The 25,074-nt window shown below is 34.8% G+C and overlaps 2 protein-coding genes across 4 annotated transcripts in view; one reads left to right on the top strand and one right to left on the bottom strand.

The window, feature by feature from the left end:
- Positions 1-25,074, bottom strand: part of LOC133199050 (uncharacterized) — a 269,846-nt gene that overhangs the window by 180,887 nt on the left and 63,885 nt on the right. The window lies entirely within an intron of this gene.
- On the top strand, positions 826-11,677 carry LOC133198277 (fibroleukin-like). The gene is made up of 5 exons (XM_061334395.1): positions 826-852; positions 4,066-4,162; positions 4,558-4,725; positions 11,304-11,557; positions 11,663-11,677. Exons 1-5 carry the CDS (start codon positions 826-828, stop codon positions 11,675-11,677), a joined length of 561 nt encoding a protein of 186 aa, XP_061190379.1.

Genomic DNA, 25,074 nt, shown 5'->3' with positions numbered 1-25,074 from the left:
TTGAATCATACCTCTACATATAGTTCTGAATTGCCTTTGCATCAATGCATACCCTATAAGCCATCAATATTTTTTTTTTCAATTTTTGCGAGTAGTACAAAAAATGCGGTATTTTAATTTTCTTTCCTCATCGGTGCAAAGCTTATCTGATTCCAACAGCATTGGCAATGATTGACACTAATGTCATCAACTGATCAAATATATTTGTGGTAAATTGAATAAATGACCTTTCTCACAAAACTAAGTCGTTCTGTCTTTTAATTGCAAATGAACTCAGACTTATTGGGGAACAAAACTGGTTGTTACATGTTGACAAGTAAACATTATCTTATTACAGAGAAACATGGAATGAATTTGAGGTTATTTATTAATGGAAAAATTTGGGTGACAAAAAATTATCTTCCTGTTGTACCAAACCAATACTTAAAAAATATTTTAATAATTGGTCTGTCGACATTTATGTTGTAATAAATGTATCATCAACGTTGTGGATAGTCTACCTTTTATTGTTCCTTGCTTCTGTAAAATTAGATAGGACTTATAGTTGACCCAGAGTTTTTTCTCCTTTATTTAATTAAATTACATTTTTATCCCGCAAATTTGTAAAATTACATAGCATACAACTTTGGAATATTCCAACTTTTATTGTTCCCTGTTTCTGAAAAATTAGACGTCTTTCCCCTGAAGCAGTTTCTGCCTTCTTATGTTTCAGTTCGTCCTTCTTTGGAATGTAAGGACATTCGTGAAAATGGTCACACTAATTCAGGTGTGTACGAAATTTATCCCTTTGAGACCATACGCCGTCCTGTCAGAGTGTACTGCGAAATGGAGACAATGGACGGAGGATGGACGGTAGGAAATCAATATTTACATGTGTTTCGAGAATACATTTATTTTGAATACCAGATTTACTGAGGATACATGCACTATTTTGAAAAGTCGATTAAAGCTGATGTAATTTCACACATATATCAACTAACTCGTACGTATGGTTGTTAATACCATTTTTTTTAACCCAGCTCTATCAACCAGTAATGCATTATCAAATCTTCCGTCTTATCTGCTTTTGACACAGTCCCTCTACTTCAATGTTTAAATTTGTACATTTCTCCACATTTCTATTATGAGCATAAAATGAAAACAAGAAAGTATGAAGAGTACCTCAATGATTCCTTCAACATTTGGTCTGAATAAGTAGGTCTAGCGGTTAGTTGTTTTTGAGAGATATTACTGGAAAACAGTCTTTTTCATAATGCATCCTTACAAGATATTATGAGAACGTGACCTACCAAACACTCTTATTCCAAAACTGCATGAAAATCCTGAGCAGGCCTATCAATTGTTTGTCTTTTTTTTTCTTCGAAGATTACAACTTCGAGACGCTAAGATTGTATGAAAAAACCTTTCCGTAAGTCGTCTTGTTAAGTAAGTTATTCTATGGAATTTGCAAGACTGTAATAGTCAAAAGGAAAGAAGAAATGCTTGGATTGTTGAATACTGCTTAAAATTATATCAATGAAATATATGGAGATAACGAACAGTATTCAAGCTCAAAAGTCCATTATACAATACAAAATAGGAGCAGAGCAAACACGGACCTCCAAACATCAGAGGTGGGATCAGGTGCCATGGAGGAGTGAGCATCCCCTGCCGACCGGTCACACCCGCCGTGTGCTCCTTGTCATAATCGGGAAATAACGGAAAAATCCGTCGACAATTCAGTGTGTAAATAATGGCCTAACAATTAGTATGAAAAACGTCAGTCAGCATTTGACTCAATGATAAATTGTATTTGCTGACAAGGTCATTGTATCGACCATAGCACTTACGAAATGATGACTTTAAACGAGACAGCTGATATTCTTGTTTCATCAACTTATTTGTCAATAATTTACCTCGTTTTAGAAATTGTACATACGTAGAGCATGCTCTTGCGTATCGAATCAACTGAGAGATATATACCCCGTATGCAGGCGATGAAGGTATATTGCTGCATAAGTAAGGGAAGTTGACGATTGAAAAGTTAAAGTCATCACGTTTATCATAAAGCTTGGTTGTTAGATTACCATTAACGTCTTTTTCAAGTAAAATATCCAAATATGAAACAGATGTGTCAGACTCTGTGGTATCTTTTATCTCAAGTTCACCAGGATATATCGTATCGACATAAGAATGAAAATAGCCATTGTTAATTGACAATACGTCGTCGATATATCTAAATGTCGAGTTGAACGCCACAGCAAGTGTTTTCTTCTTTTCACGTACAAGATTTTGGACAAATTCTGCTTCATATGAATACAAAAAAAGGTCTGCTAATAACGGGGCGCAATTGGTACCCATAGGTATTCCAATAGATTGTTGGAAGACCTGGTCTTCAAAAACCACATAGATATTGTCAATCAGAAACTCAAGCATCTTTTTAATGTCAACTTCAGAGTACTTGTGTGTACAATCAGAATGTTTTTTAACAAAATAATTTTGCAAATGACCAATGACAAGGTAAGTATATTTACGAGTTCCATTTTTATTGAAAAAGCAGCTGTCAATGATATCAAAAAGCCTGGACTTTAATTTATCGCGGGGAATGGTTGTGTATAAAGTTGAAAAGTCGTAAGTTTTTAAGCTGTTGATTTTGGTAAAATCTTGTGATTTCAAATTTTCCAAAAGTTCCTTGGAATTTTTAAGTATCCACATCTGATTTACACCACTTCTCGAATATATTGTTGCACAGTACTCTTGAAGTTTCTCCTTCACCACTGTTAATATCTTAGTGAGGAGTAAAGATAGAGGCTTGGTTGAACATTTACTGAAACCCGCTATGTATCTTTGTTTGTAAGGATTTTTATGAAGTTTCGGAATCCAATATAAATATGGTAATTCGAATTCATTTTGGTTGTTTGGAATATTAAAAATATTCAAAACTGACATATGATTTTGAAGAATTTCTTCCTTTGAAAGGGAACTATGAGTATAAGTTGGATTACCACTTGTAGAATTAAATCCAAATTCCTCTAAAATACATTTAATATAATGAGCCTTACAAACAAAGACAATGTTGTTACCTGCTTTGTCAGCAGGGACCAGTACGTACTAATCATGTAATCTATCTAATTCTTTTTTCACTTCTGGATTATTGAATACAGAAGGATAGATGGTTCTCATATTGCCTCTCAATTTTTTAATGCGCGATTTTAACATACATCTGATACATTTAATCCATTCTGACAAAGTGTCAAGGTCTTCTTTTCCATGTCTGGCCCATCGCCTGGCGTAGTCCTCTACAGAATCCATGATATTGATGAAATTCTTACGCCAGTTGAAGGATTTGGGTTCTCTAAATTTAGGACCTTTTAAAATTAGTGATCTAAGGTCCTCATTATTAACTATATTTACGTCACCAGTAATAACGTGTCCAGCAGGACTATAGTTATAGGGCGAAGAAGAACATGAACACGATGGAGGATTATGTTTCAGATATTCGATATCCAGGCCCTGTAAAGTTTTCTTGTAATTAAAAAGTTTGGAAGCAATAGTCGATGTATAATTGTAGGGAATACAAAGTGTAGTCTTTAACTTGAAATATGGTGGAATACAAGACTGGACCCTTTTGTGATTAAGAATATTACTTATATTAACCGCGTCAATTCCTTTGTTGGCATATTGAAGTTTAGGGAAAAAACGGATTGTTCTAGCTGCATTTTCTTCAATAAAACACGGGGGTTTAAAAAGCCTATGATTGGCAATATCCATAACTACAGATCCGAGCCTATATTCTGGTGTCGAGGAATCAAAAAATGGACTTTCCTTGACCTTTTCAAGAAGACTATTTAAAAGTTTCAAAGCGACAGGGTAAAGTTTGGTGCGAATATGACTATATGAATATATCAATGTGACCCGGGTCTTGACCAACAGCAACGTTAAAAGTGGTATGTGCATACCGTGTCAGCAAAGAAAAATTGACTAAAAGTGTTAAATAAAGCATTGTCAGTTGAGTAAAACATTCCATTAACCACGTATGCAAATGTTCCTTACAATAAAAATGCAATAAATGTGTATCTTTTAAAGGCAATCCAAAAACGGGTAGATGGATCCCTGGACTTTGACAGGAATTGGGCAGATTACAAGGATGGTTTTGGTTCACCGGAACTGGATTTCTGGATCGGTAAAATTATTCTCATTAAAAGTTCTGCTTTGATTGGCCCCAATCCAAATGATATTTTTACCGGCATATTCAATATGGAGTGAATCCAGGATGTGATTTGAAAACCTGTTTAATCTGTGTTAAACTATTATCATTTTGGTTGGATAGTTCACTCTGTGTTTCTAAATGAGTAGACAGATATAGTCGGAGAGACAATAAGGATAGAGAGAGAATGGGAAAAAGTATTTTACGTTATGTACAAGGCCATGGTGGACTAGTTTTTCATAATGTCAGCAATAAACCGACTATGAGTTCTAGATGAAATATATTAAGATATTAATCTTAAGGGTATTTAATTTTTTGGAAACCAATAAATATTTTATTTATTCAGTGATTTGAAATATACTATACTGCAGGAAATGAAGTAATTCACCAGCTTACAAAGGGACACAAGTCTTCTCTCTATGTTTCCGTTACATCGGTGAACCTTGGCAAACTGTACGAGTTGTACGAGGAATTCTCTGTGTCCAGCGAAGCGGAGAAGTATCAACTCTTTCTGGGTGGGAATGCCACTGGAACCTTAGGTACGTACATGTAACTAATGAAATGTTTAGGTCAAAGCCAACAAAAAAAAAAACAGAGAGAGAGAGAGAGCGAATGCGATTACTACCATGCACTGGAAGTCCTACGGAAACCATTCTATTACATGAACACATACACACCATTACAATTATTTTTCATATACATGTATTTTCCAAATATAACAGGTTACATAAACACAATGCATAGGAAATCCCTTGGAAACTATTTTATTACATGTACATAAACACTTCACAACAGATTGTGACCCATACAATAATATATCGATTCTACAGTAAAACACTCTTATAGCGAACATACTACAAGCAACAATGAATCGACGCCAATAGCAAAGTGAGTTTCCTTCCCATTGATATAAAAAAAACTATTATGAACTTAACGTATATAACGAATTGCGTTTGTAATAAAGCTATTGTGTTCGGTGCGAGGTACTCCGCTTTTCACGTGTTGCACTGTGCATGTATCCTATCTAAAGTTTCCGAACATTTCCTTATATTCTCCATATATTAAAGGTAATATCAACGCAATGTAGATTGATTGTATGTTGTTTAACGTCCCATTCGAGAATTTTTCTCTCATATAGAGACGTCGCCATATACCGGTGAAAGGCTTCAAATTTTGACCTTTACTTGGCACTCAGGGCCATTGAGAAGTGAGGGATCTTTATCGTGCCAACGCCGGCCGTGACACGGGGCCTCGGTTTTTAAGGTCTCATCCGAAGGACCCTCAACTTTCACTTCAAAGTGTCGAGCGCTTGGCGAAGGAACAGTTGCTACCCATTTTTTAGCTCTACTGGTCAGAGACCAGAAGAGCTTATGCGATAGTAAGGTGTCCGTCGTCCGTCCGTCTGTCTGTCTGTCTGTCTGTCTGTCCGTCTGTCTGTAAACAATTTATCAAAACGCTACTCCTCCTACAGTTTTGGTCCGATTTCAATATAACTTGGCACACAAGTAGACTACACTAAGATACATAATTTAGTGCATTGGTTTTTGATTTCGATGGACGGTGTTGCCATGGTTACTAAAAATAGAAATTTCTGTGAAATTCCTTTAAAACGCTACTCCTCCTACAGTTTTGGTCCGATTTCAATATAACTTGGCACACAAGTAAACTACACTAAGATACACAATTTAGTGCATCGGTTTTTGATTTCGATGGACGGTGTTGCCATGGTTACTAAAAATAGAAATTTCTGTGAAATTCCTTTAAAACCCTACTCCCCCTACAGTTTTGGTCCGATTTCAATATAACTTGGCACACAAGTAGACTACACTAAGATACATAATTTAGTGCATCGGTTTTTGATTTCGATGGACGGTGTTGCCATGGTTACTAAAAATAGAAATTTCTGTGAAATTCATTTAAAACGCTACTCCTCCTACAGTTTTGGTACGATTTCAATATAACTTGGCACACAAGTAGACTACACTAAGATACATAATTTAGTGCATCGGTTTTTGATTTCGATGGACGGTGTTGCCATGGTTACTAAAAATAGAAATTTCTGTGAAATTCCTTTAAAACGCTACTCCTCCTACAGTTTTGGTACGATTTCAATATAACTTGGCACACAAGTAGACTACACTAAGATACATAATTTAGTGCATCGGTTTTTGATTTCGATGGACGGTGTTGCCATGGTTACTAAAAATAGAAATTTCTGTGAAATTCCTTTAAAACGCTACTCCTCCTACAGTTTTGGTCCGATTTCAGTATAACTTGGCACACAAGTAGACTACACTAAGATACATAATTTAGTGCATCGGTTTTTGATTTCGATGGACGGTGTTGCCATGGTTACTAAAAATAGAAATTTCTGTGAAATTTCTTTAAAACGCTACTCCCCCTACAGTTTTGGTCCGATTTCAATATAACTTGGCACACAAGTAGACTACACTAAGATACACAATTTAGTGCATCGGTTTTTGATTTCGATGGACGGTGTTGCCATGGTTACTAAAAATAGAAATTTCTGTGAAATTCCTTTAAAACCCTACTCCCCCTACAGTTTTGGTCCGATTTCAATATAACTTGGCACACAAGTAGACTACACTAAGATACATAATTTAGTGCATCGGTTTTTGATTTCGATGGACGGTGTTGCCATGGTTACTAAAAATAGAAATTTCTGTGAAATTCATTTAAAACGCTACTCCTCCTACAGTTTTGGTACGATTTCAATATAACTTGGCACACAAGTAGACTACACTAAGATACATAATTTAGTGCATCGGTTTTTGATTTCGATGGACGGTGTTGCCATGGTTACTAAAAATAGAAATTTCTGTGAAATTCCTTTAAAACGCTACTCCTCCTACAGTTTTGGTACGATTTCAATATAACTTGGCACACAAGTAGACTACACTAAGATACATAATTTAGTGCATCGGTTTTTGATTTCGATGGACGGTGTTGCCATGGTTACTAAAAATAGAAATTTCTGTGAAATTCCTTTAAAACGCTACTCCTCCTACAGTTTTGGTCCGATTTCAGTATAACTTGGCACACAAGTAGACTACACTAAGATACATAATTTAGTGCATCGGTTTTTGATTTCGATGGACGGTGTTGCCATGGTTACTAAAAATAGAAATTTCTGTGAAATTTCTTTAAAACGCTACTCCCCCTACAGTTTTGGTCCGATTTCAATATAACTTGGCACACAAGTAGACTACACTAAGATACACAATTTAGTGCATCGGTTTTTGATTTCGATGGACGGTGTTGCCATGGTTACTAAAAATAGAAATTTCTGTGAAATTCCTTTAAAACCCTACTCCCCCTACAGTTTTGGTCCGATTTCAATATAACTTGGCACACAAGTAGACTACACTAAGATACATAATTTAGTGCATCGGTTTTTGATTTCGATGGACGGTGTTGCCATGGTTACTAAAAATAGAAATTTCTGTGAAATTTCTTTAAAACGCTACTCCTGCTACAGTTTTAGTCTGCTTCTAATATAATTAGGCATACAGGAAGACTATACTAAGATACATAATTTATTGCATTGGTTTTTGAATTCGATGAACAGTGTTGCCATGGTTACTTAAAATAGAAATTTTTGTGAAATTCCCATTAAACGTTACTCCTCCTACAATTTTGGTCTGATTTCAATCTAATTTGGCACACAGTTAGAATACACTACGATACATAATATGTATTTCTGTTTTTTTTTATTTGGGTGAATGGTGTTGTCATGGTTACTAAAAATAGAAATTTCCGTGAAATACTTTCAAAAGGCTACTACTCCTAGTTTTCATTTGATTTCAGTATAACTTGTCACAAAAGTAGACTACATTAAGATACATAATTCTATTTATTGTTGCATGTTGCAATGTTTCAAATCCAAGTGCTACTTTTCTTTTGTTATACAAACAGACCAGTAGAGCTACAGTCTCATCAGAGACTTCTGGTTATCGACTTAGGCCAGTCGCGGCTGAGATTCGAGCCCCCGATCACGGAGCGAGCGCTCTACCGACTGAGCTACCATGAACGGTCTCAACGAAATGTAGAGGGAATCATTCTATTGCATAATACAAAATACAAATAGTTCAACACAATTGTGACCCAAACATTTATAGTTTTATTCTACAGATTTAAATTTCTTTCCATAATCATGTATTCATGCATGCAATTTGACATTTAGTTAGAATAATCTAACTGTGTCTGGGGACAAGCCCTCATTACAGTTGGAATACGTCCCAAATACCTGCAATGTAGCAAATCGGAGTGGATCCACTCCGAAATTATTTTGAATAATACAAAAGGAGTTGCGCTGAAAATAACTACCAAATTAATCATAACAGACCTTTTTGAGATGGTATATGTCTTTTAACCTAAAAAATAATCCATATAAATACAAAAATCCAACTCAATTTCTAGAAACGTTTTTTCCTCGCTTCAAATTTAACGCCATGTTGACATTCGGGACTCTCTGGATTGTTCATAGAAAATGCAACATTGCCAATACACGGAACGAATTCTATCTTTAAACCGGGTCCTTAGGACAATATCATTTTAACGATAAAACGTTCTATCTATTTGACATAATAATTAGTTATATTGAAGGCGTTTTATCAGTTAGCAGTATCTAATTTGATTCATATGTCGGTTCAATATATTCCATTGAACTCGAAATAAAAAAGAGTTAACGATATATGTTTCATATTTGGATGTTTTACTGACTCTAGAAAACAATTGCTAAGTAATAAGTAAACTTAATAGCAAACAAGATAACTGAGCTTTTCATTCGTCAATTTCCATTATTAATGTAGTAACATTCAAACATTACCTGTATATGACGTTAAGGTCTCATTAATGATTCCATACGCATGAGCATGCTCTGAGTACGATCATTAAACCGAGCAAGCTACCTTTACTGAGGCGTAAGTTGATGTCACAAGGATTTCAACAACCCCATTTCATGTCAGCTTATCGCAAATTCTATGGTCGTTATATTGACATTGTTTGTAAATATATCTTATCGTTGGATCGTTTTTTTTCTGACAAATTTTCAAATCATTTTATATAACTTTTGTACTGGAATTGACTGCGGAGTTCTCCGTTTGCTTGATAAATATATAGGGCTCACGGCGATGGTGACCTGTCAACAGGGGATGCTTACTCCTCCTTGGCACTTCATCCCACCTCTCGTGTTTCCAGGGGTCAATGTTTCTGCCCTTCGACCATTAAATTTGTATATGGGATACGATGTGCTGCAAACTACTGATAAACATTGTCTGAAAACGTGTGCATAGACATTGGGTGGCACGTATGTCGACAACTCTGATAAATTCTTTGATTTTCATGTAACAACAGCTGCTTGTTTATATGAATGGGCCTGAAAATTATTTGCCTATATGTTCTCATTGTGTCTAGCTTTGAATCTTTAAAATCTTGATTTGAAACCTTATTGTCTCTTTGACAGTTGCAACGCTTTCTTCTAATGTTTTTTTTTATGCCCCCCCCCCCCCCCGTATTGAAGATTCGGGGGTATATAGTTTTTGCCCTGTCCGTCCGTCTATCTGACTTCTGTTTGTCCGCATAAACTAACATTGCCCATAACTTTTGATTGGTTGGAGCCATGGCTTTCATATTTCATATGTGTATTCCTGTGACAAGACCTTTCTTTGGATACCACCATATTTGACCTTCGAGTTTGACCTACTTTTGAAAAAGTTTCCAAACTTTAACCTTGGCTATAACTTTTGAACGATTGGTGCTGGGGATTTCATTCTTCACTTGTGTATTCCTTGTGACAAGACCTTTCTTTGAGTACCACCATATTTGACCTTGACATTGGAGTTTGGTCTACCTTTGAAAAACTTTAACATTGGCCATGACTTTTGAAGGGTTAGTGCTAAGACTTTCATATTTAGCATATGTAATCCTTGTGACAAGACCTTCCTTTGGATACCAACAACCTTGACCTTGGAGTTTGACATACTTTTGTACAACGTTAACATTGGCCATAACTTTTGAACGGCTGGTGCTAGGGATTTCATACTTCACATATGTAATTCATGTGACAAGACCATCCTTTGGATACCAACAGCTTTGACCCTTTGACCTTGGAGTTTGACTTACTTTTGGAAAACTTTAACGTTGCCATAACTTTTGAACCGTTGGTGCTTGGGACTTTCATACTTCACATATATAATCCTTGTGACAAGGCCTTCCTTTGGATACCAACAACTTTGACCTTGGACTTTGACCTACTTTTCTTAAACTTTAACCTTTTATATATCTATTCCATGGTTGCTGCTAGGGCTTTCATATTTCACAGGTATATTCCTCGAGACAAGACCTTATTCTGGGTACCAACATATTTGATTTGCATTTGAGAAAGTTTAACCTTTGCTATAAGTTGCCCTACGGGGGCATCAGTGTTTCACAAACATATCTTGTTTTGTTTGCTTTATTTTGTTTTTTCAACATCCCTTTCGAGAAATTTGCACCCATATTGAGACGCCACCACTTGCTGAAAATTTTTGCTGAAAGGGCTGAAAATTTTAGGCCTATACTCGTCCCTCAGGGCCATTGAGATATGAGGGTTCTTTTTTGTGCCAACACCTACTGCGACACGGGATCTCGGTTAATACGGCCTCATCCGAAAGACCGGTCTCCACGTCCCACAGTGGGATTAGGGAGCAGCGTAAGGATCAACCTCTTTCCTTTGAGCTTAGAAATCGAGTGAAAATCATTGAAAATTAATTAAAAGAAAGATTAGTTGTGTTACAAACACTGAAACTTTGCTTGTTTCAAACCAATTAGTCATATTATATGCTTGTTATTTACTTAGGAATACGACTAACAAAGCAGCAAGAAACGTTTATCATATTGCCCCATGTAATACGTAAAAACAATATCTTGAACTACAATCTGCTCCTTTGGGTATGTAAAACTTCTATTGTCTTTCATTCGCAATATGACAGGATGTTTAAAACTTGGGATACTGACTATGTTCTGGATTGTATGTAGTATCATTCTGTAGGAGACTAGATGCTTAAGGATACTATGTTACGAATTGTGTGTAGTACCGTTTTCTTTCCTTCTATAGGAGACCAGATGTTAAACACAGGTAGAAGTGACAATGATCTGTCTGGTATGTACTTCAGTACCCCGGACAGAGATAATGATCAGAATCAGGAAAACTGTGCCTCTCACAATAAAGGAGGTTGGTGGTTTAACTACTGCCATAAAGCGTACCTCAACGGACCCTGGTCTCCGGACCGCTGGATTTACCCTTGGAAACCCCCTATCACGTACGGGAAATACGTGAACAAGACATTCATGATGATCAGGCGTCATCAGGTAATAATTAATAGTAGACATATTTTCTTCTTTCTAATTTATTTTTAGATTAAGTTTGTGTTCGTATTTCTGAATGCAATTTAATTCATTTTTTATGCTCAATAGATGTCGATCAGATAAAACCATGGATTTACGGTTCAGCAGAGGTTCACAACAATGTCGCTCTTCGCCTTATTCATTTTAATAAATTGAAATGAACATATGATTTTATGTGAAATCATTCACTTTTTCCCATGTGTGCAATTTCATTCAATTTGAACAGATGAAACTAGGGATATATAATTTTAAAACAACTGTATTAATTTGTCATCAGGGAGCATCTTATCAACGGAACACTGAGAACATAGAGTCAAGAAAAGTTCTCATAAACGTCCCACCACATCATTTAACACACACTCTATGACGCCTAGACAGTTATTTAAAAAGGCCCCTATATTATTATTTATATAACATATTACTTTACATTTAATTCCCTTATAATTCGAATATCAAAATAGTCCGTCATTGTCTTTATTTTTTTTTTAGATGCGTAGTTTTGATTTCACAAATTGTGCAACATTGAAGCGCACATTCATTTCCATGACGTTGCTATCGGTTTTGGTCAGATCTTTATGAGAATCCTATTTCCTTGCAGACCGTTTATCGTCCAATACAAAGTTTCTTTAACAAACAAGAGTTCCAAGGGCTTTAACGGTATAATGTAACACTGTATATGATCCATAGATTGAATATAGAATAAAATAAAATAAGCTGATAAATGAAGCTATGCTGCCCAAAAGCCCAAAAGCAAGAGAAAAAGGATGATCCAGGATCAGCAAAATAAATAACGTAGTGTAACAGTAACAAATATTAAAGTTTATCTATTCACTTTGCTGTACCTGCCCCCATTTTTCACTATCCCCACGTGGACTAAACAAACAAGAGTTTTCTAGCACTATTAGTAATTCCATTGCATTCCTCCTCACACTGGTCTGTTTTAGTCATTGTAGAACATTTAATGTACAAAGATAAGGTATTTTTGTCTCGTTATTTATCTATTATTTTAAAGTCTACCTGACCATTTAAAACAATGAAAGTATTTTTCGTATTAAATATAAAAATTCTTGTATAATTTTGTTATACAAGTGGCCTTTCAAAAACATTACTTAGAGCGATTTAGTATCATAGGTGAAAAGCAAAGGGGAATAACTTCTTTCAGTAGAATATCAATAAATAGACCATATGGTGCAGAATTTCAAAACTTTTGTAAAAAGACCCTTGCTTATTTCAAATTTATATACTGTTTTCCTCCTAGATGCCAAGGAGCAGAGAAGATTATCAAGAAAATAATGCATTTTCACTTTGGATTCAACGGAGCCCCAACGTAACTCAAACAATTCTTAATTTCTTAAAGGGACACCCTTCCTTACATGTATCATAGCCAAACACTTAGTGTGTTTGCTTAATACCTTTAGGCAGAACAAAAATAAAAAAAAAAATGCATTTTTACTTTATATTCAAAAGAGCCTCACCCTCTCACGAAATCCCCTGTCTCAGGAGTTATGAATTTCAACCTTTTAGAAAAGACATCCTTGTTTATCATAACCATGCAGTTGCTTGCGTGGCGCAGTGGTTAGAGCGTCTGCTCTAGAGTCGCGGAGTAAGGAGTTGATCCTTACGTCGCGGGTTCGAATCCCACTGTGGGACGTGGAGACCGGTCCTTCGGATGAGACCGTATAAACCGAGGTCCCGTGTCGCAGTAGGTGCTGGCACGAAAAAGATCCCTCACTGCTCAATGGCCTTAAGTGCCGAGTATAGGACAAAATTTGGAGCTCTCCACCGGCAAGTGGTGGCGTCTCCATATGGGTGAAAAATTCTCGAGAGGGACGTTAAACAACATACAAACAAACAATCTATATTCCTTTAATGATCAATATTTTGTAAAACATTATTAAAGCAAAATTGTTCGTCTTAACAATTTATTTATATCATTATATTTGAACGAAAATCTCAATCAAATTGTTATCTCATCTTATCAAAAATCGGACGGAAGACCCACTCGTTGCTCGAAACGAGATCTCATCTAGTTATTATTATTTTTATTCTTTTTTCTTCTTACAAATTTTGTGCAGACGATTTCTCGGAGATGGCTGGATCAATTTCATTCAAATTTTCATGGTAGATGCGTTGACATCTGAAGTTAATTCCGGCAATTCCGTTAAGGGATTTTTACTTCCGGTCGGAAGTTATCTCCCTTTTATCAAAATTTAGAGGACCTCCTTGTCTGCGATGGAACTCAAGAACGGCTTAAGCTAGAGTGCTGAAATTCTCAGTGATGATAGAAGACATGTTGCCATTTTGCACCTGGGTTTAGATATTTTCCGGTAGTGCCTAGTATGGAAGGTCGGTAGGGGTCGAAATTTAGGACACGAATCATGAGTGAATTTTTGGGTCATTTTGTATCATATCTTTTAAAGTATAATTATTTTGTTAAAACATACTGAACAATATTTGTGCAGAATGACAAGATCTTTAATATGATATCAAGAAAAAAGGGCTGACTTATCATATTAGGGGCCGAGAGGGGACAAAAGTCTTTGAACAATAACTCTTTAACGATCAATATTTTGTAATGCATTAATGAAGCAAAAATGTTTATCTCAACAATTTACAACTATATATTATGAAATTCACATCATATGTTATATAATTAGGGGCTATAAGGGGCCAGAATGCTAAATCTTTGACGCTTTATATCTCAAAAAGTGGGAAATATTTTGATAAGCAATATTGAACAAAAGATGTTCAAAATAATGTTCTAAACAATATGCAACCTTTCATTTTTTGCTTAACGTCCCCTATAAGGAGTTGAAGGGCCAGCCCCTAAATACCTCCTTTGCAAATATCTCAGAAACGAAAAAGAGTTTCTGAGTAGTTGTTGAACAAAAAGTCTTCAAAATCATGAGAGCTTTAAAGTGATATGAAGAAAAAGGGCTGGCCCCTCAAAATAGGAGCTGAGAGGGGCCGAAAGTCTTTGAACAAAAACTCTTTAACGATCGACATTTTGTAATGCATTACTGAAGCAAAAATGTTCATCTCAACAATTTACAACTATATGTTACATAATTAGGGACCATAAGGGGCCAGAATGCTAAATCTTTGACGCTTTATATCTCAAAAGTGGGACATATTTTGATAAGCAATATTGAACAAAAGATGTTCAAAATAATGTTCTAAACAATATGCAAACTTTCATTTTTTGCTAAACGTCCCCATTAAGGAGTTGAAGGGCCGGCCCCTAAATACCTCCTTTGCAAATATCTCAGAAACGAAAAAGAGTTTCCGAGTAGTTGTTGAACAAAAAGTCTTCAAAATCATGAGAGCTTTAAAGTGATATGAAGAAAAAGGGCTGGCCCCTCAAAATAGGAGCTGAGAGGGGCCGAAAGTCTTTGAACAATAACTCTTTAACGATCGACATTTTGTAATGCATTACTGAAGCAAAAATGTTCATCTCAACAATTTACAACTATATATTATGATATTCACATCATATGTTACATAATTAGGGGCCATAAGGGGCCAGAATGCTAAATCTTTGACGACTTAGATCTCAAAAGTGGGAAATATTTTGATAAGCAATATTGAACAAAAGTTATTGAAAATAATGTTCTAAACAATATGCAACCTTTTGATTTTTGCTAAAAGTCCCCATTAAGGAGTTGAAGGGCCGGCCCCTAAATATATCCTTCGGATATATCTCGGAAACGGAAAAGAATTTCTGAGTAGTTGTTGAACAAAAAGTGTTTAAAATCATGAGAGCTTTAAGGTAATATCAAGGAAAAGGGTCTGACCCATTAAATAAGGGGCTGAGAGGGGCCGAAAGTATACAATCAATAACTCTTTAATAATCAATATTTTGTAATATATTACTGAAGCGAAATAGTATATCTTCACACACTTTATCTAAATAACATGATGTTGATATCATAAATTACGCAGTAAGGGGTCTTTAGGGGGCCAGACTGCATAATCTTTGGCGCAATATATCTCGAAAAGGAAGAATATTTTGATAAACAGTATTGAACAAAAGACGATCAAAATAATATTCTGAACAATATGCACTCTTTCAATTATTGCTAGACGTCTCCATTTAGGACTTGAAGGGCCGGCCCTTAATATTTCTTTTGCATATATCCCGAAAACAAAAAAGAATTTCTGACTAGTTGCTGAACAAAAAGTGTTCAAAGTCATGAGAGCTTTAAGATGATATCAAGAAAAAGGGGCTGACCTCTCACATTAGGGGCCAAGAAGGGGCGAAAGTCTTTAATCTATAACCCTTTAATGATCAATATTTTGTTAAACATTATTAAAGCAAAATTGTTCGTCTTAATTTATTTATATCATTATATTTGAACAAAAATCTCAGTCAAATTTTTATCTCATCTTATCAAAAATCGGACGGAAGACCCACTCGTTGCTTGCAACGAGATCTCATCTAGTTATTATTCTTTTTTTTTCTTTACAATTTTTGTGCAGAAGATTTCTCGGAGTTGGCTCGATCGATTTACTTGAAAATTTCAGGGAAGATGTATCTTTGTCTGAACCTTATACGTTTTTTTCATTTTTTTGAAATTCACTTCCGGTCGAAAGTTATCGCCCTTTAATCAAAATTCAGAGGACCTCCTTGTCTGCAATGGAACTCAAAAAAGATTAAAGCTAGAGGGCTGAAATTTTCAGCGATGATAGAGGACATGTTGCCATTGATCACCTGGGTTTTCAAATCTTCCGGAAGTGCCTAGTATGGAAGCTCGGTAGGGGTCAAAATTTAGGACACGAATCATGAGTGAATTTTAGAGACATTTCTTACGATAACTTTTTAACTATGAGTATTTTGTTAAACCATATTGAACAGAAATTGTGTAGAATTACAAGATCTTTAATATGATATCAAAGAAAAAGGGCTGACTCATCACATTAGGGGCCGAGAGGGGCCGAAAGTCTTTAATCTATAAATCTTTAACGATCAATATTTTGTAATGCATTACTGAAGCAAAAATGTTTATCTCAACAATGTACGACTATATATTGTGATATTCACATCATATGTTACATAATTAGGGGCCATAAGGGGCCAGAATGCTAAATCTTTGACGCTTCATATCTCAAAAGTGGGAACTATTTTGATAAGCAATATTGAACAAAAGATGTCCAAAATAATGTTCTAAACAAGATGCAAGCTTTCATTTTTTGCTAAACGTCCCCATTAAGGAGTTGAAGGGCCGGCCCCTAAATACTTCTTTTGCAAATATCTCAGAAACGAAAAAGAATTTCTGACTAGTTGTTGAACAAAAAGTGTTCAAAATCATGAGAGCTTTAAAGTGATATGAAGAAAAAGGGGCTGGACCCTCACAATAGGGGCTGAGAGGGGCCGAAAGTCTTTGAACAATAACTCTTTAACGATCAATATTTTGTAATGCATTACTGAAGCAAAAATGTGTATCTCAACAATGTACGACTATATATTATGATATTAACATCAAATGTTACATAATTAGGGGCCATAAGGGGCCAAAATGCTAAATCTTTGACGCTTTATATCTCAAAAGTGGGAAATATTTTGATAAGCAATATTGAACAAAAGATGTCCAAAATAATGTTCTAAACAAGACGCAACCTTTCATTTTTTGCTAAACGTCCCCATTAAGGAGTTGAAGGGCTAGCCCCTAAATACTTCTTTTACAAATATCACAGAAATGAAAAAGAATTTCTGACTAGTTGTTGAACAAAAAGTGTTCAAAATCATGAGAGCTTTAAAGTGATATGAAGAAAAAGGGGCTGGACCCTCACAATAGGGGCTGAGAGGGGCCGAAAGTCTTTGAACAATAACTCTTTAACGATCAATATTTTGTAATGCATTACTGAAGCAAAAATGTTTATCTCAACAATGTACGACTATATATTGTGATATTCACATCATATGTTACATAATTAGGGGCCATAAGGGGCCAGAATGCTAAATCTTTGACGCTTCATATCTCAAAAGTGGGAAATATTTTGATAAGCAATATTGAACAAAAGATGTCCAAAATAATGTTCTAAACAAGATGCAACCTTTCATTTCTTGCTAAACGTCCCCATTAAGGAGTTGAAGGGCCGGCCCCTAAATACTTCTTTTACAAATATCTCAGAAATGAAAAAGAATTTCTGACTAGTTGTTGAACAAAAAGTGTTCAAAATTATGAGAGCTTTAAAGTGATATGAAGAAAAAGGGGCTGGACCCTCATAATAGGGGCTGAGAGGGGCCGAAAATCTTTGAACAATAACTCTTTAACGATCAATATTTTGTAATGCATTACTGAAGCGAAATAGTTCTTCTTCACACACTTCATCTAAATAACATGATGTTGATATCATATGTTACGAAAAAAGGGTCTTTAGGGGGCCAAATTGCATAATCCTTGGCGCAATATGTCTTGACAAGGAAGGATATTCTGATAAACAGTATTGAACAGAAGACGTTCAAATAATATTCTGAACAATATGCACTCTTTGAATTTTTGCTAGACGTCCCCATTTAGGACTTGAAGGGCCGGCCCTTAATATTTCTTTTTCATATATCCCGAAAACAAAAAAGAATTTCTGAATAGTTGTTGAACAAAAAGTGTTCAAAATCATGAGAGCTTTAAGATGATATCAAGAAAAAGGGGCTGACCTCTCACATTAGGGGCCAAGAACGGCTGAAAGTCTTTAATCTATAACAATTTAATGATCAATATTTTGTTAAACATTATTAAAGCAAAATTGTTCGTCTTAACAATTTATTGATATTATTATATTTGAACAAAAATCCCAGTCAAATTCTTATCTCATCTTATCAAAAATCGGACGGAAGACCCACTCGTTGACCTCCTTGTCTGCAATGGAACTCAAAAACGATTAAAGCTAGAGTGCTGAAATTTTCAGCGATGATAGAGGACATGTTGCCATTGATCACCTGGGTTTTCAAATCTTCCGGAAGTGCCTAGTATGGAAGCTCGGTAGGGGTCGAAATTTAGGAAACGAATCATGAGTGAATTTTTGAGACATTTCTTACGATATCTTTTTAACTATGAGTATTTTGTTAAACCATATTGAACAGAAATTGTGTAGAATTACAAGATCTTTCATATGATATCAAGGTAAAGGGGCTGACTCATCACATTAGGGGCCAAGAGGGGCCGAAGGTCTTTAATCAATAACTCTTTAACGATCAATATTTTGTAATGCATTACTGAAGCAAAAATGTTTATCCCAGCAATTTACAACTATATATTATGATATTCATATCATATGTTACATACTTAGGGGCCACAAAGGGCCAGAATGTTAAATCTTTGACGCTTTATATCTCAAAAGTGGGAAATATTTTGATAAGCAATATTGAACAAAAGATGTTCAAAATAATGTTTTAAACAATATGCAACCTTTAATTTTTTGCTAAAAGGCCCCTAAATACTTCCTTTGCAAATATCTCGGAAACGAAAAAGAATTTCTGACTAGTTCTTGAACAAAAAGTGTTCAAAATCATGAGAGCTTTAAAGTGATATGAAGAAAAAGGGGCTGGACCCTCAAAATAAGGGCTGAGAGGGGCCGAGAGTCTTTGAACAATAACTTTTTAACGATCAATATTTTGTAATACATTACTGAAGCAAAGATGTTTATCTCAACAATTTACAACTATATATTATGATATTCACATCATATGTTACATAATTAGGGGCCATAAGGGGCCAGAATACTAAATCTTTGACGCTTTATATCTCAAAAGTGGGAAATATTTTGATAAGCAATATTGAACAAAAGATGTTCAAAATAATGTGCTAAACAATATGCAACCTTTTAATATTGGCTAAACATCCCCATTAAGGAGTTGAAGGGTCGGCCCCTAAATATTTCCTTTGCATATATCTCGGAAACGAAAAAGAATTTCTGAATAGTTGTTGAACAAAATGTGTTCAAAATTATAAGAGCTTTAAGGTGATATCAAGAAAAAGGGGCTGGCCCCTCAAAATCGGGGCCGATAGGGGCCGAAAGTCTTTCATCGTTAACTCTAACGATCGATATTTTGTAAAAATATTACTGCAGCAAAAATGTTTATCTGAGCAAACTACAACTATATAGTATGTTATTCACATCACATGTTACATAATTAGGGGTCATGAGGGGCCGAAATACTAAATCTTTGACGCTTTATATCTCGAAGTGGGAAATATTTTGCTAACCAACATTGAATAAAAGATGTTCACCATAATGTTCTGAACAATATGTAACCTTTCAATTTTTGCTAAACGTCTCCATTTAGGAGTTGAAGGACCGGCCCCTAAAATATTTCTTTTGCATATATCTCGGAAACGAAAAAGAATTTCTGAATAGCTGTTGAACAGAAAATGTTCCAAATCATAAGAGCTTTAAGGTGATATCAAGAAAAAGGGACTTGCCCCTCAAAATAAGGGCTTATAGGGGCCGAAAGTCTTTAATCAATAACTCTTTAACGATCAATATTTTGCAATTCATTACTGAAGCAAAAATGTTTATCTCAACAATTTCCAACTATATATTATAATATTCACATCACATGTTACATAATTAGGGGCCATAAGGGGCCAGAAGGCCAAATCTTTAGCACTTTATATCTCGAAAGTGGGAAATGTTTTGATAAGCAATATAGAATAAAAGATGTTCAAAATTATGTTCTAAACAGTAAGTAACTTTTCAATTTCTGCTAAATGTCCCCATTTAGGAGTTGAAGGGCCGGCCCATAAATATATCTTTTGCATATAACTTGTAAACGAAGAAGAATTTCTGAATAGTTGTTAAAGAAAAAGTGTTCAAAATCATAAGAGCTTTAAAGTGGTTTGAAGAAAATGGGGTTGGCCCCTCAAAATAGGGGCCGAGAGGGGCCAAATTTCTTTAATCAATAACTATTTAATGATCAATATTTTGTAATATATTACTGAAGCGAAATAGTTCATCTTCACACTCTTTATCTATATAACATCGTGTTTACATAATATCTTATGCAATAAGGGATAATTAGGGGTCAGACTGTATAATCTTTGGCGCAATAAATCTTGAAAAGGAAGAATATTTTGATTACCAATATTGTAACAAAAGACGTTCAAAATAATATTCTTAATAATATGCAATCTTTCAATTTTTGTTAGATGTCCCCATTTAGGACTTAAAGGGAAGGCCCATAATATTTCTTTTGCATATATCTCGGAAACGAAAAAGAATTTCTGAATAGTTGTTGAACAAAAAGTGTTCAAAATCATGAGAGCTTTAAGATGATATCAAGAAAAAGGAGCTGACCACTCATATAAGGGACCAAGAAGTGTTTAATCTATAACTTTTTATTGATCAATATTTTGTTACACATTACTGAAGGAAAATTGTTTGTCTTAACAATTTATTTATATTACTATTTTTTAACGAAAATCTCAGTCAAAATTCTTATCTCATCTTATCGAAAAATCGGACGGAAGACCTACTCGTTGCTCGCAACGAGATCTCATCTAGTTATTCTTCTTTTTTTTCTCCTTGCCGATTTTGTGCAGAAGATTTCTCGGAGATGAATTGGTCGATTTACTTCAAATTTTCAGAATTTATGTCTTATCATCTGAAGTTTGTACCGGCATTTCAAAATTTGAAAAATCACTTCCGGTCGGAAGTTATCGCCCTTTTATTAAAATTCAGAGGACCTCCTTGTCTGTGATGGAACTCAAAAACGGCTGAAGCTAGAGCGCTGAAATTTTCAGTGATGATAGAGGACATGTTGCCATTATGCACCTGGGTTTATATATTTTCCGGAAGTGCCTAGTATGGAAGCTTGGTAGGGGTCGAAATTTAGGACACGAATCATGAGTGAATTTTTGAGACATTTTGTATCATTTCTTTTAAAGTATAATTATTTTGTTAAAACATACTGAACAATATTTGTGCAGGATGGCAAGATCTTTATCATGATATCAAGAAAAAAGGGCTGACTTGTCATATAAGGGGCCGAGAGGGGACAAAAGTATTAAATCAATAACTCTTTAACGATCAATATTTTGTAATGCATTACTGAAGCAAAAATGTTTATTTCAACAATTTACAACTATATATTACAATATTCACATCATATGTTACATAATTAGGGGCCATAAGGGGCCAGAATTCTAAATCTTTGACGCTTTATATCTCAGAAGTGGGAAATATTTTGATAAGCAATATTGAACAAAAGATGTTCAAAATAATGTTCGAAACAATATGCAACCTTTCATTCTTTGCTAAACGTCCCCATTAAGGAGTTGAAGGGCCGGCCCCTAAATACTTCTTTTGCAAATATCTCAGAAGCGATAAAGAATTTCTGAGTAGTTTTTGAACAAAAAGTGTTTAAAATCATGAGAGCTTTAAAGTGATATGAAGAAAAAGGGGCGGGCTCCTCATAAAAGGGGCTGAAAGGGGCCGAAAGTGTTTGAAGAATAACTCTTTAACGATCAATATTTTGCAATGCATTACTGAAGGAAAAATGTTATCTCAACAATTTACAACTATATATTATGATATTCTCATCATATGTTACATAATTAGGGGCCATAAGGGGCCAGAATTCTAAATCTTTGACGCTTTATATCTCAAAAGTGGGAAATATTTTGATAAGCAATATTGAACAAAAGAAGTTCAAAATAATGTTTTAAACAATATGCAACCTTTCATTTCTTGCTAAACGTCCCCATTAAGGAGTTGAAGGGCCGGCCCCTAAATACTTCTTTTGCAAATATCTCAGAAACGAAAAAGAATTTCTGACTAGTTGTTGAATAAAAAGTGTTCAAAATCATGAGCACTTAAAGGTGATATCAAGGAAAGGGGTCTGACCCCTTAAATTAGGGGCCGAAAGTATACAATCAATAACTCTTTAATGATCAATATTTTGTAATATATTACTGAAGCAAAATAGTTCATCTTCACACTTTTTGTCTAAATAACATGATGTTGATATCATATGTTACGCAATAAGAGGTCTTTAGGGGCCAGATTGCATAACCTTTGGGGAAATATATCTCCAAAAGGAAGAATATTTTGATAAACAGTATTGAACAAAAGACGTTCAATATAATATTCTGAACAATATGCAACCTTTCAATTTTTGCTAGACGTCCCCATTTAGGACTTGAAGGGCCGGCCCTTAATATTTCTTTTGCATATATTCCGAAAACAAGAAAAGAATTTCTGAATCGTTGTTGAACTAAAAGTGTTCAAAATCATGAGAACTTTAAGATGATATCAAGAAAAAGGGCTGACCTCTCACATTAGGGGCCAAGAAGGGCCGAAAGTCTTTAATTCATAACCCTTTAATGATCAATATTTTGTTAAACATTACCAAAGCAATTTATTTATATCATTATATTTGAATGAAAATCTCAGTCAAATTCTTATCTCATCTTATCAAAAATTGGACGGAAGACCCACTCGTTGCTCGCAACGAGATCGCATCTAGTTCTTTTTCTTCTTTTTCCTAGACGCCAACTTTGAGACCTCATATCTCGCTCATTTCTCAACGGATTTTGCTCAAATTTGCAGAGTTTATAGACGTTACAAAACTCTATCAGAATGCTGTCAAACAGTTCAAAAAGTCACTTCCGCTTTTGAGTTATTGCCCTTTAAATGAAAATTTATTAGGCTTCATTTCCAGACAAAGGCTCCGAGACTACAAAAGCTGGAGCAGAAATTCTACCGAATTTAGATAATAGAAGGATTGAAGTTGTGCACATCGGTTTTTGTTTTTCGATTTCTGTATTCAAAATGGCGCTAATTAGGGGTCAAAATTTAGAACGCCTAAAAGAGCGAAAATTTAGACATATTTTCCTTTGTATCTTTAAAACTAAAAATATTTTGATAAGACATGTAGAATAAAAGTTGTGCACAATTTCAAGGCCTTTCATTTGACACCACTAAAAAGGGGTTGGCCCCTCAAATTAGGGATCTGGAGCCCTTTAAAGTTTTTGCTTTATAACTCAAAAACGGTAAATATTTCGAAATGGCTGTCGTTAAAAAAGTTGTTCTTTAACATCTTATTGATTTCATGAAAATGTTATTTTGTTCGAGTCTTGTGTTTTAAATGCGCCAGAAGCTTGACCCATATACAGGTAACTGTTTTCATTCAGCAAGTAAACGAGAGCTCTTCATGCGTGTAACTAAAATAAACTTACTATAAATAATAAATCTGGCTACATTAGATGCTAATATTCTTTAGAATAAGTTTCTTGAAGTGTTTTGTGCTTTATTTCCAAGTTATTTTTTGACAACTTTTCGTTTTATTTCATTTTTTTCAAAGTCGAATAAACCAGTCTACTAAAAAAAGGGGGAAAAAGATAACCTTTTCTTCTTATCATATAAAAACAAACAATATACTGAGAAAATAAAAATAACTTTGAAGCATAGACTATTTACAGCCATTAAGTGTGCGCCTTTTACATTCACCTTGTGTGTTTACAATTATGTAACACCTCCCTTGATAGCGCGTGGCAAAGGAGGTCACCGGGGATCAATCGGCGTGTGTGATCCAGCGACCTAGTCATACACAAAACAAATCATAGAATGGCCATTCCAAATTCATTTTGTAAACTAAGTGATGAGTGGATAAATACGTTGAATTTTTTCAGATTATTTCATAATATCTTTGATTAAATCGCTAGTGTATTTTATTTAATATTTTATTCGCTGAATTACAGGAAAGTTGCATAGTTATTTTTATAAACAATTTATTTCTCGATATCGAGTTAATTGTCTGTTTTATTCATAATAAAATTCAAAATATGTAACCTTAATTAATTCCTACTAGTAATGGAACTTTTGAAACTTAAATGTACATGTATGCAATCAAATATACGTTCTTTTGTCGACGCCCTTAAAATGTACAACTGTATACAGTGTATATACAAAGCCCCCCAAATATATGCATATCGAGCGTATGGAAATACAAAATCCCACATTCACACGCGCCTCCAAAATATGTAGAATGAGACATACATGCGTAACTGTATTTGAATATTACAAATTTATTAGACACCTAACCTTGAACAAATTATTTTTTTCTACTAAACTTGTTATTGTATGCGAACAAAATGATAAACATGTAATTATTTATAGGTTCCCATTATTTTTTTCTGAAAATCAGAACACATTTATCAGCTCTCTTAAGGTTTTAAGGATACATACTATGTACACACATGCAAGTACAGAACATGCACGTTTTATAAGTGCATATGCAAGAGCGCCCCAAATATATGCATATCGAGCGTTTGAAATTCAGAAAAATTCTAAATCCCAAGTCTTTTTTCCCATTATCTTTGCAATAAAATATCGGTTAAACTGAAATGATTTTATTGATTTACAGCATATATTAAAGTCAATTATAGGTCCGCTGAGTTGATCATGAGTTGTTTTCATAACGGGTAGTCCTCCTGGCCAGTCATCGTCACGGTTTGTAACATCGTAATTACACAGGTAAATAC

This window comes from Saccostrea echinata, unplaced genomic scaffold, assembly GCF_033153115.1.
Source record: "Saccostrea echinata isolate AGI-Se365-2 ecotype Australia unplaced genomic scaffold, CSIRO_AGI_Sech_v1 ptg000033l, whole genome shotgun sequence".
In the NCBI taxonomy this organism is placed as follows: domain Eukaryota; kingdom Metazoa; phylum Mollusca; class Bivalvia; order Ostreida; family Ostreidae; genus Saccostrea; species Saccostrea echinata.
The sequence above is the reverse complement of the archived record's forward strand: the minus strand, read 5'-3'. Positions and strand labels throughout refer to the sequence as shown.

Excerpts from the sequence above, each read along its gene's own strand:
- LOC133198277 (XM_061334395.1), top strand. The coding sequence starts at position 826 with ATGGAGACAATGGACGGAGGATGGACG. Across the intron at positions 4,163-4,557 it reads GGAACTGGATTTCTGGATCG|GAAATGAAGTAATTCACCAG; the intron begins GTAAAATTATTC and ends ACTATACTGCAG. Across the intron at positions 4,726-11,303 it reads GAATGCCACTGGAACCTTAG|GAGACCAGATGTTAAACACA; the intron begins GTACGTACATGT and ends TTCCTTCTATAG.